This window comes from Plectropomus leopardus, chromosome 22, assembly GCF_026936395.1.
Source record: "Plectropomus leopardus strain MGB_pleo_1.0 chromosome 22, ASM2693639v1, whole genome shotgun sequence".
In the NCBI taxonomy this organism is placed as follows: Eukaryota; Metazoa; Chordata; class Actinopteri; order Perciformes; family Serranidae; genus Plectropomus; species Plectropomus leopardus.
Genome location: NC_142197.1, coordinates 3,449,272 through 3,465,507, shown reverse-complemented (window position 1 = coordinate 3,465,507; position 16,236 = coordinate 3,449,272). Strand labels below are relative to the sequence as shown.

The 16,236-nt window shown below is 36.2% G+C and overlaps 1 protein-coding gene across 4 annotated transcripts in view; it reads right to left on the bottom strand.

The window, feature by feature from the left end:
* phf21b (PHD finger protein 21B) overlaps nt 1-16,236 on the bottom strand; it is a 126,138-nt gene that overhangs the window by 42,384 nt on the left and 67,518 nt on the right. For all 4 annotated transcript variants that reach the window (XM_088072758.1, XM_088072755.1, XM_088072756.1 and 1 more), the window contains one exon: nt 15,560-15,604. Coding sequence is in view for 3 of the 4 variants with exons in the window: in XM_088072755.1 (XP_087928881.1) it covers nt 15,560-15,604 (45 nt within the window). In the remaining variant the exon portion in view is untranslated. The remainder of the gene's footprint in view (nt 1-15,559; nt 15,605-16,236) is intronic.

Sequence of the window (16,236 nt, the reverse complement as noted above, 5' to 3'; positions counted from 1 at the left end):
GGAGAGAGGTGGGGATTCACCTCGCCATCGACAGCAGCGAGGAGGAGGAGGAGGAGGAGGAGGAGGAGGAGGAGGAGGTGAGGAGCAGCAGCAGGGCATGCTCTTACTCTGAAGGGAAACATGCGTTTAAGACAATAAAGCTGCACAAAAAAACCCAAAAACCACTAACTTCCGCTAACAAACAACTTTTTGAAAATCTGTTTAAACTGACTTGACATTTTCAAAAAATGGAAAGAAGGCGATAGCAAGAAGTAAAAAAGTAAGAAAAGCAAAGAAGAAACTGAAAATTAGTAAATAAATGAATAAATAAATAAATAAACACAGAAATGATCTACAAAAAGTGCTGAAAAATGAAAACCATTATAAATATGTAATCGTGATACGTATAAATATAGTTTTTTGTTTCCTTTCTTTCTTTGCTTTTTCATTTTTTTCGAGACATTTTTTTCCCGAGCTTTAAAAAAAAATATATATATATATATATATATATATATATATATATATATTTTCCCTAAAACTACTAGTTTTGCCTTTCTCTCATGTTTTTCAACAAATCAAATGAAATATTAGATAGAGCCCTTTTACTTATTTAATTATAACAAAACAGCACCTACTTTAACTTTATTATATTAAACTTTATTAACAGTGTTGATCGAACTTTATTATTGACAGTAGCTGCTTCATTTAAGTTTATTGAGCTGTTAATTTAATCATTTTGTGTTTTAGTAGACCAGAGTAGTTTAGAGGTCATTTAAATTTATCGAGATATAGCTTAAAAAAAATAACAATATAGTTTTTAGGTCATACAGCCCAGCCTTAATAATAATTTAAAATTGTTGAGTAAATCTAATAATTTTAGATGTTTTTTTCATCCATGTTTTATAATCAATTGTTAATTAATTAATTTATTTTTTACTTTTTTTAAAAGCTTTTTTGTCCTTGCTTTTAGCTGTGTCTGTTTCTTGGAATTCTTTGTATTTGTTCAAATTTAAAGTACATTTCAGCTGATTTTTAAGTGCGGCTCAGATCTCCAACCATCATAAATAAATAAAGCGTTTAATAAATAAAAAGTATTTCTCAGAATCTGCTCTCAGAAACATGGCGGCGTTCCCTCAGCGTAAATCTGAGGCCAAACTAAATCACCGACTGAAGCAGAGATGATGTGAACATCATGGAGAGGAATGTGGCTCGGGGGCCGGTGCCGTAATGAAGACATTTATTTGCCGAGCGAACGTGACTCGCACCTTCGGGGTATCGACCGGCGGCGGCAACACAAACCGCCGAAAGGTCAAACTCTATATTAAGTGAAGAGCCGAGGAGAAATTATAGAGCCGCCGCCGACTCTGCGCTCCTAATCACAGATAATAAGAGGATGAAAGATGGCAGAAAGAGCAGCAGTCGACGTTATTGGTGCTGATTAAACGGACGGTTACTGCGACTGTGAGCAGGTCGGGCCGTCGGCCGTGTTCACGCCCAGGAGAAGTTTTAACACGCCGGCCTCATTTCCGCTCCTCGTCTGAAATGTCTCTCTGAATCCAGATGAGATTTCAGACACTTTCATTCACACTCAGTCTCAGCGTTTGTTGTTTTCAGAGTGAAGATGAATTTAGACACAACAGAAACAGTCGAGCAAAGAGCTGAAAGCTTTCCTGACAAACGCTTAAACTGAGAATTTACGATTTTTCAACATGAGTGTCCTCCAGAGGAGGTTTCGGCACCAGACCTCAGTCCGCTTGAATGCTTCATAAATGCATTTACATAAAAAAAAAAAAAAATTAAAATAAAAAATCTGATTTAATCTGTCTGCGATGCATAAAGTGGCTCATGCCAAGGTGAGTCAGGACATACAGTCCTTTCAAACTTAAGCATATTGGTTTGATTTCTTTCAGAAAATATCAGGAAAAGACTATGAGCAACATAACAAGACATCACTCAAAAATAAGCGAGAAATTAGTAATAAGTTACAAGAGAGCTGAAAATAAGCATAGTAATAAGAATAGTAAGAGATAATAAAAATGTAAAAAAAAAATTTAAAAAAAGAAAAAATGACTACCCCCCCCCCCCTTTATAATAATTAAATGTTTAATTTTCTGTACAAGAAAGGTAAAAAAAATAAACAAGACAATGACCTTAAAAGTCTTCCAAGTGATGAAAATGTTTTTTTTTTTTTAAAACAAACATACAAGCAAAAAAAAAAAAAAAAAAAAATCAGGTCATTATCTTGTCACCTTTCACTAATTTCTCACATTTTGTGGGACATTTCTTGCCTAATTTTTTTTTTTTTTTAATCAAACCGAATGGCTCAGGTTGTGAAGGGTTAAGATCATTTTCTGCAGAATGAAAACTGAGCTCCTTACTGCCTCGACATGATTTAATAACTGTTCAAACACGATGTCACACTTTCACCTTAACTCCACGTGTGACATCTGCAGAAACAGACGTGTTCGTGTGTTAAATTCACACCGACTCTGAGCCGTGTTTGGTGTTTTTTAGAAACAGAGGAACCGTCAGGTTTTTCACCAGGTGGACTTACAAAACAAAAAATTCAATAAACAATAAAATTCTACATACGTTTCCTCATCTTTAACCTGGATCGACTTCTGTAATGCTGCTTTCGGAAACCTTTCACAGGCAGTTAAACCTTTGAAAAGTGAGCAAATTGGTGCAATTTTCTTTCAGGAACACCAGAATAAGACATTTAGAAACTTGGCATGAAATGTCCCGCAAATTGCAAGAAACTACTAAGTGTTTATAATTTTCATGAATATTATATTTAAGCTTTTTTAAGAGAATTATTATTATTTTAAAACATTTTTTCTGGTCGTTTTCCTTTTTTTTTTAAACTTTCCCATCGTTTTGTTTTGTTTTGTTTTTATTTCTAATTTGTAGCTTTTTTTTTTTACTTTTTTTTTTTTTTTAACAATTTATTACTAATTTTGGGTAATTCCCTCTTAAGTTGTTTGATACTTTCTTTCCATGTTTTGAACATAAATCAAGCCTGTTTTCCAGGTTATTAAAGGGTTATGGAATAGTGGATTTTGTATGTGGGCATTCATTCTTAGTCAGTGTATTATATATAATCGATGTCAGTCTGCTGTCCCCAAGTTTGGAGAAGCAGGCAGAAGTCCTTAAATCACGTAGTTGCTCTTTAAATAATCAATGCCATCAATTTATAATGAATTCCTTCACATTAAAAGCACAGGGTTATCCCTTTCAGTCCACTTGTCCCCCTTAGGACCTCACCATGGACCTCAGTTTAATGTCTGGACACAGATTCAAGGACACGCTTCTATTTTAGTCTGTTCAACACAAACTTGCATCTTTGACATGCCCTGAAATGACTTTAAAAGAATAACAGATGGTTTCACTGGTGATACTGTGGATGATATCCAGTTTTTAAAAACTCTGCTTCAAGGTTTTGGATGTCATCACGGCCGATACACAAGAGAGAAGGAAAGAAAGGGGGGGTAAATGAAGTCATTTCAGACCATGATTTAGTCATTGGAGGGCACAAATTATTAATCTGAGGGAACGAATCGAGTCATTTAAGGGCATGAATTACTAAAGCCAGGGAATAAAAAGTTATTTAAGGGAATGATTTGGAAATTTGAGGGGACAAATTACTCATTTAAAGGAAAGATTCGTCACCTCCAGGGCTCTGTTGTTGTCAGACGGAGCGTAACACAGCGGTTTTAGCGAAGGACATAAACGGTCATTTCTGAGCAGGACAAGTTTAAAATCATGATCACAGAAAGACGGACTAAATCAAATCTGGCCCCCGCTGGGATGCCGGGTGGCCCCGCCAACCATTTTCTAATTAACAATAAAAATAAAGTGATTCACACCGAGAATTGTTTTTGTACTTTTGTAACAGCATCAAAATCGAGCTTGTTAAATTAAATAAAGTGCCAGTCAAGGTCTTAGTTGAGCCCCTAATGTCCTGAACTCCTACAAATGACCTAAAGTCCTAGAAATGTCCTAAAATCCAAAATTAGTCCTAAAATCCTTGAAACGTCCTAAAATCCGAGAAATATCATAACTCCAAGAAACATCTTAAAAGCCAAGAAATGTCCTAAAATCCTAGAAATGTCCTAAAATCCTAGAAATGTGCTAAATCCAAGAAACGTCCAAAAATTTGAATAACACCCTAAAATCCAAAATGTCCAAAACTTTTAGAAAAAAAGTCCAAGGCACTTCCTAAAACCCTAGAAATGTCAAAAAATCTTATAAATGACCAAATATCAGAAACACCCTAAAGTCCAAGAAACGTCCTCAAATCCATGAAATGTCCTAAAACCCTAGAAACCCTAGAATTCGAGAAATGGCCTCGAATCTTAAAAATGTCCTTAAATCCTATAAACACGTATGGAGCTGCTGTGACTGGCTCTGAGCTTCCTGTCACTTTTATAAGAGTAAAACCAGCCTCCCTGGATTATGGGATTAAAATGAAAAAGGTCAACCGGAGGAAACAAACTATGAAAGACATTTTTCTTTCTCTAAAACTCGAGACCGTTATTTTGAAAATCATCTATTCCTTCCTTTATCCTGCTGGTGGAAGGCCAAAATAAATCCTAAAAGTCGTATATTTCCTCCTCCTCTCCGTCATAAATAGCCTCACATATGGCCGCAGAAACAGACACTTTATTAATTCAGCCTCTCCTTGGCAGTGTGGAGGGGAGCTGAGAGCACTAGACCAGGACCAGAGGGGGTCTGACGGAGTCCAACTGGCCCGTGGGAAGCTTCGGTGCCAGGGTCGGCGCCCTGAGCTCGCTGCAGAGAAAACAAGCGTTTAACATGTTGGATTAGCCGGGATTAAGGACATCTGTTGAGCAAAACGAGACGCTTCTGTTGGTTTTCTCTTTCATGCTGCGACGGCAAAGAACGACCCGCGACGTCAAAGTGTGGACGTCACCAAGAGGGAAATATTACAGCTGGAGGAAATTCAGCGACTCAGGGAGCCGCTTCAGTACAACTCTGCGAGGGTTATACTTCTACTTCACAGTATTTCATAAAGAATTGTACTTTTTAACCAGTGTTTCACAAGTGAGTGTGCACACAAAGATTTTTCTTGGAAAACAAATAAAATTCTCCAAAAACAGAGTTTCAGATGCTAAAACGTACGTGACCTGAAGCACCCCCAACATCAAAATCCTGCTTGTAGTCGACTTCAACACATCATGTGACTTCTTACACACATTTAGGTGCCAACGACTGTTTGCTTTAACCTGAATATTGAGTGTTTAATTGGATTAATTAGGACTCCTAAAATATTCTCTCTGCAGTCCAAAGAACACAGTATTTTCAGGCTAAAGTTTAGAATCGCATTATCGTGGACAGTCGACAGTCGTCCTATTTATGAACCTTTTGACAGTTATTTTTTGGGTGCTGACTTGGTCCTAGTTTTATCAAGGTGGTCGAAACTAACCACCAACTGATGGACATGTTCCCATTTTACTTTATAAAATTTATCAGTAGTGTGCAGATCACCGCAACAGCACAAAGTAGGAAATAACAACAATAAACAACATCAAAATGACCTACAGAAAAACAATTTAACTACAGTGTGCTACCTCAACTAATGGAAAGAGCACACATATCAAGGAAAAATATCCAAATCCTAAAATCCTGAAAAATGTCCTAAAAAGAGAGACGTTCTAAAATCTGGGAAAAATCCTAAAAGCCTAAAAAAGTCCTTGAGTTTGGAAATGTCTTGAAATCCTAAGAACTGTCCTAAAATCCAACAAATGTCCTAATATCCAAGCTATGTCCTATAATCCAAGAAATGTCCTAAAATCAGAAGCATCCTGAAGTCCCAGTTTTTCTGTAGATGTCAGTTTTTGTGCCATGATGAAGGCCAAAGTGTGACCTGTACCGGACGGTTAGCTTTGTTGTTTTTTGCAGAGGCAATTTCTGAAAAACTTGCATTTCATCAGCTTTTCAACAACTGTGAATCACTGCAACCACGAGAGATCCCTGAGCATACAGCCATAAAAGTGCAGGGAAAATATTAGGCTGATTGGTCCAGTAGTTTGTGTGATTAGCAACAAACATGCAGATACACAAGCACACAACCAAAGGCACGATCCATAGAGATATTAATATGTAATATATCACTCTACGCAGATGATGTTTTATTATTAATTCAGATTCATAAAAATCCCTCTGAAGCGATATTAACATCTACACTGAACTTGTTGAATTTTCAGGGTATATAATTGAGTCAGTGAGTATGAATTTTAGTGAAACTTGTTCTGATCTCTGAAAAATCAGAACTCAGTGTTGTTTTGTTATCTAGAAGTATAAAAGTGGTATTTCCTGCTTTCCAAATAGTCACTTGAACTTTGAAAAAGAGTGACAAGAAGACACAAAGTTATCTTTAAAGATTAATAAACAGTCTTAAAGGAGGTCTTTCTTTTATTTATCCTCCACATAAACATTTAATGTGTCCCTGACACTTGTTTACTCCTATGAAAAAAAGGAAAATTCACAACATTATATCATAAAACCAGCGTATAATTCCACAAACAGCCAATATTACAACTACCTCCGAAAATACCTATGCTCTATACATATCCAAGTACCTCATGTACCCATGAATACACCAAACGTAACCACAAACTGAATGCTGATCTTCTGCTTGTTGTAAACTGTGGTGCTTTCCTCCAGCTCAGTAATCAATACTCACTTTTTGAACTATTGATCAGGTTGCTAAATCAAACCCTGTCAATGCCTTCGCCTACACGAGGCATTTATAGCCCGCAGTTACAACCCTTTATCAAGTTTCAGGAGTGAAACAGCTTAAAGTACTGCCACAAATACCTCACGGAAAAATACTGTGTAACTAACAATAGATGCTATTATCGCTTCATTTGTAAGTTATTTTGTCAGTGGTTTTATAATGTTGTAAATCAGTTTTTAAAATGTGCTAAACAATCCCCTAAAGCCCAACATTTTGGCATCAAATGAAGTGGTGGAAGAAGTTTGCAGTTCCTTTACAAAACTACTAATACTACTACTAAAATACTGTAACAAGCAAAAGTCTGGCATTGAACATGTTATTTAAGTGAAATAAGTAAGTACAAGTATCACAAGTAATATATAATATAATATATCTAAAGTTTGAACTTAAGTACTTAAATGAATATTCTTAGTTACATTCCACCACTTATCAAATGTTTTTATTTGTTTGAGTTATAGTTTAAAAAATAGAAACACATAAAAAAAAGTGGGGAGAAAAAAAAGTAAATACATAAATAAATTCATTTAAAAAAAGGGATTTTTTGCCTTTCTCTGTTTTGCTTTGCATTTTTTTTCAATAAGATCAATAATCATCAAAATAATTGAAAAAACATTTTTTTTCTTTTAACAAACTTCTTGTTTTAGCTCCAGACTTGTTTGAAAACTCATCAGACAGTTTGGGAACATCTGTTATTTCGTCTCTCATCGTTGTTTAAGTCTCTAGTGAAATTACTTTCTCCTCCCTCCAACTCAAATATGCACAAACACAATTATGTCACCATGTTTAGTTAAGTTACATGCAAAATAACAGTCAAAAAAACAGGAATAAAGGTAACTTACATGCGTGTTGATCATTAGAGCTAAATGTAATGTCAAAGGTTTGGTAAGTTTCTGAACACTGAGTGATGGAGGGACGAGGAGAGGAGGAGGAGGACAGCTGGCTCTCCTACAGAAGGAGAGGATGATGGGAAAAGGACGAGGAGGAGGGGGGAGGTTGGCGGAGCCGGAGGAGTCTGAAGGGGGGAGGAGGGGCCTGAACTGGAGGCCAGCAGATGGACCCCTGCGAACAATAGAGGCGGACAGATGCAGCCACAAAGAGCGGCGACCACACACTCGACGCAGACACACACTCCAACGCACAAAAACCAAGAACGAAGCTGCACGTCTGAATACTGAGAGCTGCAGTTCATCCGACCGCCATCAGGGGCTAAAAACACAAAACCTACCTCATTATTTCCAAAAAAATGGTAAATATTCTTCCCATAATTTCCATTTAAAGTCAGATTTATTTTATCCTGTACAGTCTTTGAAACTGCATAAACAGATACAAATGTGTATTGTTTTGAACCACAACAATAAAAGAGTAGATTTTTTTTAAAAACTGAAAAATATGTCAAGTGTTGAATTAAGCAGAAACCAAAGTTGGCCGTGATGTTGTTTATTAGCTCATATTTGAAGTCTTTCTGGTCACTCAGTTGTTGTGCTGCTTGGAATATTTGGTGTTTTTATTAATTTCTAAGTTACATGGTTCATAGATTGGACTGTATATAAAAAAATGAGGAAAGAAACTCAGATAAACTCCTGATGAAAGCAGAAACTGTAAAACATTTGTGGGAATAAAGTGAGAAACGCTTGAGAAGATCTGTATGACGTATTTAACTTAACAAGATGATATTTGACTTTATATTCTTAGCATACTTTGTTGCACAATATAAATTAAAAAATCTAAAGTTTTTATATTTTACGATAAATTTGCCCTCTCAGAAATTCTTCTGCACAAAATTCTACCAGCTCATAAAGTCGTTTTTTCTGTTTATTATTTAGTCTTTGAAACATTTCCTTAAAATATCAAAATGTAAAAAAAAAAAAAAAAAAAAGTTTCCAAAAGAAATTAACTTGCTTCAAAAATGTTCAAAAATTTGATAAATCTTGAGAAAAAAAAATAATAACGTGGGATCTATTAAATGTCTTGATTTCAGAAAATACTTGAAACATGTTGATTTGACTGATATCGTCACTGTTTAAAGGTCTTAACGGTTTTATTACAGACAAAAAAATGTATATTTAATAGTTTTTATGTCTTCACATTTTTAAAAAGTTTCCTTGAAGCATCATCAGTATAATAAGTGAACATCTGCTGCCAACAGAAGCATCTCTTCAGAGATATTTGAGAACTTCCTGCAGTCACCCAGGGGGCTCCGAGGGGACAAAGGGAGGTTTTTTTTGTTCCTGTCAACCCTCCCCCTCTTTGGGCGACAGCCTGAGGCGGGGAGGAAACATCCCAACACACTCATCCATGTCGGGGAGGGGCCTGGCTGCAGCGCAGGGCGGTCCGCATCATGTAACACACCGCTATTTGTTTACCCCAAAAGGCAAAAAAAGAAAGTGTAAAAACACCTGAAGCTTGTGCAGAGTTTCACGTCTGAGTTCACACAGTGAAGCAGCTCTGAGCCTCTGACTGACAGCTAACAAGTGACCCGGTGACACGCGTGTCACCTATCCAAAAAACAGCCCGCCAGCTTCATCCACACTTTCCCTGCGAGCGCCTCCAGCTTTAAACGCTCCGGAGACTTGATTCATAAAAATATATCACACACTGGAGCTTCTGAAGCTCAGAAACTTAATATTATTTCCAGAAGTCTGCGTCCAGAGTGAACAGAAACAGCAACATACAAACGAAATTTAAATCTTCTTTTTGGCTCATCAAAGCTAAAAATCGATATTTTCTTTGTCTTCTGACTGATCGCTTAGATCAGCCGATAGATATCTTCAGTTCGAGCTTTGATCGGGAATAATAATGCAATAGTGTTAAAGTATTTAACTGAAAACACTCGAGAACAGACGAAAACAGTTTATAATCTCAAGGTGTGATAACCAGAAAACTTTTCTCTTACTTGAGATAAAACAACAATAAAATCAGGATTTAGAGCTTAAAATAATTATTTAACAATCATTTAAGCCTAAAACATGCAAAGCAGGCAATGAGCAACAGAAACGGACAAAAAAAGGTAAAAAGTACAAGAAAAATTACCTGATAATTACCATAAATGAATGAATGAATAAATAAATAAACAAATAAATGAATGAATAAATAAATGATAAAAGGAAATTAACTTGGGGAAAAAGGGATTAAAAATTATAATTATTCTATAAAAATACTTTCAAATAGAAACTGTCAAAAAAAATGGTAAAAAAAAAAAAAAAAGTACAAGAAATAATATTTGATAATTACCAAAAATGAATAAATAAATAATAGGGGGAAAAAGGAAATTACCTGGGATAAAAAAAAGGCTTAAAATTATAATTATTCAATAAAAATATTTTTAAATTAATTATATAGTTCTATGGATTTTTTTCCCCCAAGCTTTTTGATTTAATTTTCTAAATTGACTGATTTCTTGCAATTTGTGGGACATCTCTCGCCAAGTTGCCTTTTTTCCCATGTTTTTTTTTTTTTAAAGAAATTAATTTGTTCAGGGTTCAAAGGTTTAAATAGCTGTAAAAGGCATCTGAACGCAGCTCGAGAAAAGTAATGTCGAACTAGATTTCAAAGGGTTAACTGTAAAACAACTTTAAAACACATCACTGAGGCACTCTTCTTCTTCTTCTTCTGTTTTTAAACTGGCGCAGACTCCGAACATCAAACCTGGAGCAGCGCAGCCAGCGACGCTGTCGACTCCGTGTTTTCAAACATGCATCCATGCGGCCCGTCATCGTCTTTGTTTCCTGTTTACTCGACCGCGTCTCACAATAACCTCTGAAGCGTTTTGTCCAAACCGAGAGACCGCAGTTAACCAAATGTTGGAGGCAGAGTCGGCATATGGTGAGTAATTAGGCTCCGTGTCAGACGGGAGACGAGACCTGGACCGGACGTGAACCTGAAGACCTGCAGCTCGCCGAGCCGTGAAGCGCCTTCGCTTTATTATGTCGTGTCTGACACGTGTTTCTGCTGTTAATTAGAACACAGAATAAGTCATTAACTTTGACAGAAACTGGAAATCCTCCACAAGAAAACAGTCTCCGCTGATCTTGGCCTTATCTTTGGATTTAGTTTCTCTCTCCGTGGTCTTATTCCAGCGTCAGACTTTTATATTGTTGGACTATATGCTTATTTTATTTATTTTTTGTTATTTTTTATTTATTTTTATTTGATTATATTATTATTATTTTATTTTATGTTAATTATTTAATATATGATATAATAATATATTCATAATTATATATAAATATTTAATTATTTAATTATTATGCATTATATAAATCATATATATATATATATATATATATATATATATAAATATATATATTTTTTTTTTTGACATTTACGATGCGAGATCTGAGAGGCACAGTCAGTAACATTAAGATTATTTAGTTAACCGCTTTTTGGGGGGATAATCTGTTACGACGAGACTCGATTTGGGACCGGATCCTGCCTGTCGTAGAGGGTAAATCGGGCCCAAAATCGTTCGGATTATTCTCTAGTGTGAACCTGAACTCTGCATGTTTCCCCCAAAGAACACATGAACTTTCTCTTAAACAAACGTGCGGCCCTCATCCCCCTCCCTCCTCTCCTGAAATTTAAAATTACCAGCTGCAGGAAAATGATTTTTAAGAGCACGGCTGACTGCTCCCCTCTTCTTCTTCTTCTTCTTCTTCTTCTTGCCTCGCCGAGTGTGACGACGTTCAGTATCAGTGTATTTGGTTTGAGGCCAGCGGGCAAATATTGACCGAGTGGATCTGAATGAAAAGCTGCTCTGTTTCTGCGGCGCCGCGTTCGAGATGAGTTTTCCTCTGCAGTCGGAGGAGCTTCTGCATCGCGGCGGGGCTCGTGCGAGGAGGACGGAGGATGTTTTGGGTGGCAGCGTGGGGCCTCCCATCAACGCCGTTTCCTTTCATTTATTTCCCCTCTGAACAGCCGTCCCACTGACCGCTGCCGCCATCAGCTCAGCGGGCTGTGAACCATCAGTTCCTGCAGCACAAATCACTTCCTCTTCACTCCAACCGTCATTAAATACAGGTGAGTCCTCTCAAACACCGAACGCTCACGCTGACCCTGACTCGTGCATAAACTAGTTCCTTCGCCGACTCAATGATTCGCTCCATCCAGCCAATTACGGCGCCCTTAACAAGTGACCGACAGCTCGCCGTGAAGCAGCTCCCCCCGACTCCTTTTTCCAGCACCATTATGGCTCATCACTTCAAATTAGATCCACACGTCAATACCGCCAGTCAATATTTAATTTGCTCGCAGCAGGTGGTGATTTAGTCAGAGACATGGTGGATCTCCAGCGTCGCGAAGACTGTGTCCTTCACGTGGAGCGCCGAGAGGGCCGAGACGCGGCGAGAACGCTTAGCGCGCAGGACATGTCCAACTCATTAAAAGATTGTTAATGAAGACCAGAAAAATGGACATTATGGTTCGATTCAGAGGGTTTGGTTTAATAAAAGTTTGGGTTTCTGCTACTTCATGAGTCATGGAGGAAAAATGGCATTTTGCAATCTGGCATGAAATGTCCTGAAAACGGCAAACAATCAGTGAAAGGTGGCAAAAAAAGGCCTAAAATTTAGCTTTAAAAATATATATAGAGAAACACAATGGAAATTTATCGAAAAATATCAAGAAAACGACATTTATAATTATATGTTTAACATTAAGCTACATAAATATATATATATATTTACATATATAAATAAAATTTTAAAAGTGTTATATTAATAATATTATTATATTAATATTTATTATAATTATTTGTGTTCATTTCCTGTTTTTTTAATGCAAATTTTAGGTAATTTTCTTAACTTAATAACTTTTTATTGTTTTCTTGATAATTTTTGAGTAATTTCTTGTTAAGTTGCTCATTGCCTTATTTCCATTTTTTTTTTACTTTATTTATTTATTTTTTAAGTAATCAAGCCAAACTGCTCAAGTTTCAAAGGGTTAATACCAGGAGTAAACAGCCCCTAAAAGACAAAGTTTCTGCAATTGTCCAGATTTTTGGACATCCTGACGGGCAATCGCTTTTTCAAAGACATCTAAGCCTAATTATGATTTAAACTATTTTATCTCTATTTGAGGAACAATCAGTGTATGATTTTTGTCCTGAGTGTGGTTGTCTCTCTGTGTGACGTCCGTCCTGGGTGTCTCAGTGCATGCTGACTCCCAAAAATCAACATAAAAAAACAAGACGAAGGAGGGTCAAAAGATCTGGTTTTTCCCTGAATGAGTCCATTTTTAGGGAATTAAGACAGCAGCCTGCCTCCCTTGATGTCGACTGGCTGTTAAACACCACAGAAGCTCGGAAAAGTCTCCGGAGGATCATTTAACAGCTTCACTCTGTCGTATTATGATGTTCTGGATTGATCTCCCTCTCTGCTTGTGTCTAATTATGCCTCGGGGAGGTAACAAAGGAAGGTGTTGCACACCGTACTCTTCATTACTTGGCTGCAGGAGGACCTTGGCAGACGCTCAGTGAGTCTTTAGCCACTGATAAATAAATAAATAAAAATAAAGCAGTTGTGTTGGTGTGCTAATATGGCCGACGGCGGTTTGTTGCCACGTCAGCACCACCGGGGATTTCTGGTTTTTCTTTTGCAAAAATCACTCCTAACTTTTCATGAAACGAAGGTTGTTGCGCTCAAGAAGCGGTTTTAATTACCTCCTCTGGTTAACAGCGACAGGAGGAAACCGATAAAACACTTCACACGACTGTCATGGCGCGTTGAAAGCGATTGGATGGCGTTCAAAGTGACAGGAGTCCTGCCACGACCAGCTGAGAGGGGAGAAAATGCAAATCTACCCATTTACAAGGTAAACCTGTAAAACAAATTCAGCCTCAATTACACACGCCGATGCCTTGCAACAATTATCCACCCATCACAGAGCGCAAAGTTCATTTTAATTAGGTTTTTTTTTCTTGTGCATGCTCCAAGAGGGGAAATATATGTGAGTGCCTGCAGAAAGCAACGCCGCCACAAAGCGAGGAGGAGAAATCGACTTCCACTCCGTAATGAATCGCAGCTCTGAAATTAAACTGACGTGTAATGAATCTTTTTTTTTTGTCTCTGCTCTCTGAAAGCAGCCGAAGAAAGAAAGTCATTTACATTCTTCAGCATTTTCCTGCACTCACAAACGCTTACCGTCACTTTACAAAAAAAAAAAGACAGATGAACTGTGGTCTCATGAAGGCCGACACAAAGGAAACTGCCCCGCTCACTTTTCTACCATCCAGAGAAGAAGAAGGAGGAGGAGGAGCAGGAGGAGGAGGAGGAGGAGGAGGAGGACGGGGAGGAGGACGGGGTCCTCTGGAGGACACTCAGTTTCTGCTTTGATCTAAAGTAACCGGCCTTATTTAAAGCATCAAACTTTACACAAACTTTTTAAACACTGAAGAGACTTTCAGCCTGTTGATGACAATATTAATGCAATTTATAGACTAGAATAATAATAGAATAAATAAAATCCTGTGAGTGAAATTGTTTTGTTGCCGCAGCAAAGAAGAGAGCAGCGACTGAATGAAATATTCGTTAAAAAGGGCAAAATAATGAAAATATAAATAAACAAAGGAAGACACTTAACATAGAATAAAAAATGACAATAATAATAATAATAATAATAATAATAATAATAATAATAATAATAATAAGATATGTACAGACATATGTAATACGTTTTCAGTTTCAGCATGAAATATTAAGTTGAAATTAACCCTTTAATATCACTTTAATGTACGACAACATTAGGTCATTAGGGACAAAAAGAATATAATGTATAGGCTTAATATTTTATCTTTTGTTTTCACTTTTAACATTTTTTGGGTTAAATCTTTTAATCAGCTTCAGTCATGATCAAAACTATCACATATTTAAACATTTTTGGGTGGATTTTTTAATTAAAAAATAGTTATTTTTCACTTATTAAAGGTTGCGGGGGATTGTTTAATTATTTATTTATTTATTTATTTATCTATTTATCAACCACGGTGTTGGATATGTCAAAGATTAGCAACAACATTGATTCTGATGCATTATTAGTTTTATGTTTCTGATTTAAGTTAATGACACTTTAAGGCCACTAAGGACAAAAAATGCCCACTTCCAAAAAACTGCTATAAAATATTACATAAATAGTATATTTTTTCCACTTTTTTGAGGTTAAATCTTTCAACTAACTTCAGTTCTGAAACTTTAGTCATGAAAATAAATCATCACATTATTTGCTGAAAAAAGGTCTGTTGGGGCATTTATTGTCGTAAGACAATTTCTGTGATTTTTTTTTTGGAAAGGACAGAAAAAAATAACTTTTTAAGAAAATTTGTGTTCTTTTACTGCTTATACTTTTACTACATGAAGCTGAGTATATTTGTGTAGTTTTACTACTGATACTTTGACTGCATTAAGCTAAGAATATTTTGTACTGCACAACCAGTACTTTCGATACTTCCATAATTTTATTGCTAATGTTTTTATTGCACAAAGCTGAGAATATTTCTGTACTTTAGATGCAGTACTTCTACTTCAAACACTGTATTGTCATATTGCAGAAATGGGATTTTTAGGTAGAAGACCTGAAAACGTCCTCCAGCACTGAAGACGATCATTCAGCACTGAATCTTGTGTAAAGAGGCAGAAAACGAGCAGGAAAAATGATTTTTAAATTAAAATCTACAGAGAAGCAGAGAAATAAACAAACTACAACACGATCACGGCCTCTCTGCTTCATTCAGCGCCGAGTTTCCACAGTGCAGCAGCAGCCGAATAATGTAAATATGATTCATACATTTCATCAGACACACGGCGCCGTGCAAACAGGACGTGTCCTTACCTGTCCGTTCTGAAGTTCATTGAGGCCTTTGCACAACGTCTGATTCTGCAAAAGAGAAAGAAAAAAACCATAAATAAAAACAGATCAACTCTTCAGCGGAACATTAGAAATACAATTTTTTGCATTGACAGACTAAAATTTAGGCTTTAGGCTTTTTTCAGATACTGGAGTATGAGCACAAAGAGGCAGAAAATCGATACTCAAGTTAAGTACAAGTACTTCCAAATTGCAAATCAATTCAATCAATCAATCAGTCAAACCTGATGTTTATATCACCTTTCAAACAGATCAATAAACTTTTAAGTGCTTAACAAGCGACCAATAAAAAGGAAAAGAAAAGAAAATATTAAAATTTAAAAAAATAAACTTTATCACAATGAAAAATAATAAAACAACAGAACAATAATTTTTAAAAAAGAGTCAAATAAATAAAAAAATATTATAAAAAGTATAAATCTATTTTAAAAAATTAAAAAAAATAAAAATAAATTCTAAAGCACCTGATTAAAGCCAGGCTAAATAGATTTTATTTATTATTTTACATTTGAAAATGTCATATTTTCAGCTCCTCTCAGACACTCCACAATGCTGTGTCAGCGACTTGGAGTATAATGTAAAGTATGTGAGTAAATGTACTTAGTTACTGCCAGGATTTGCATGTTAACTGCTGAAAAACA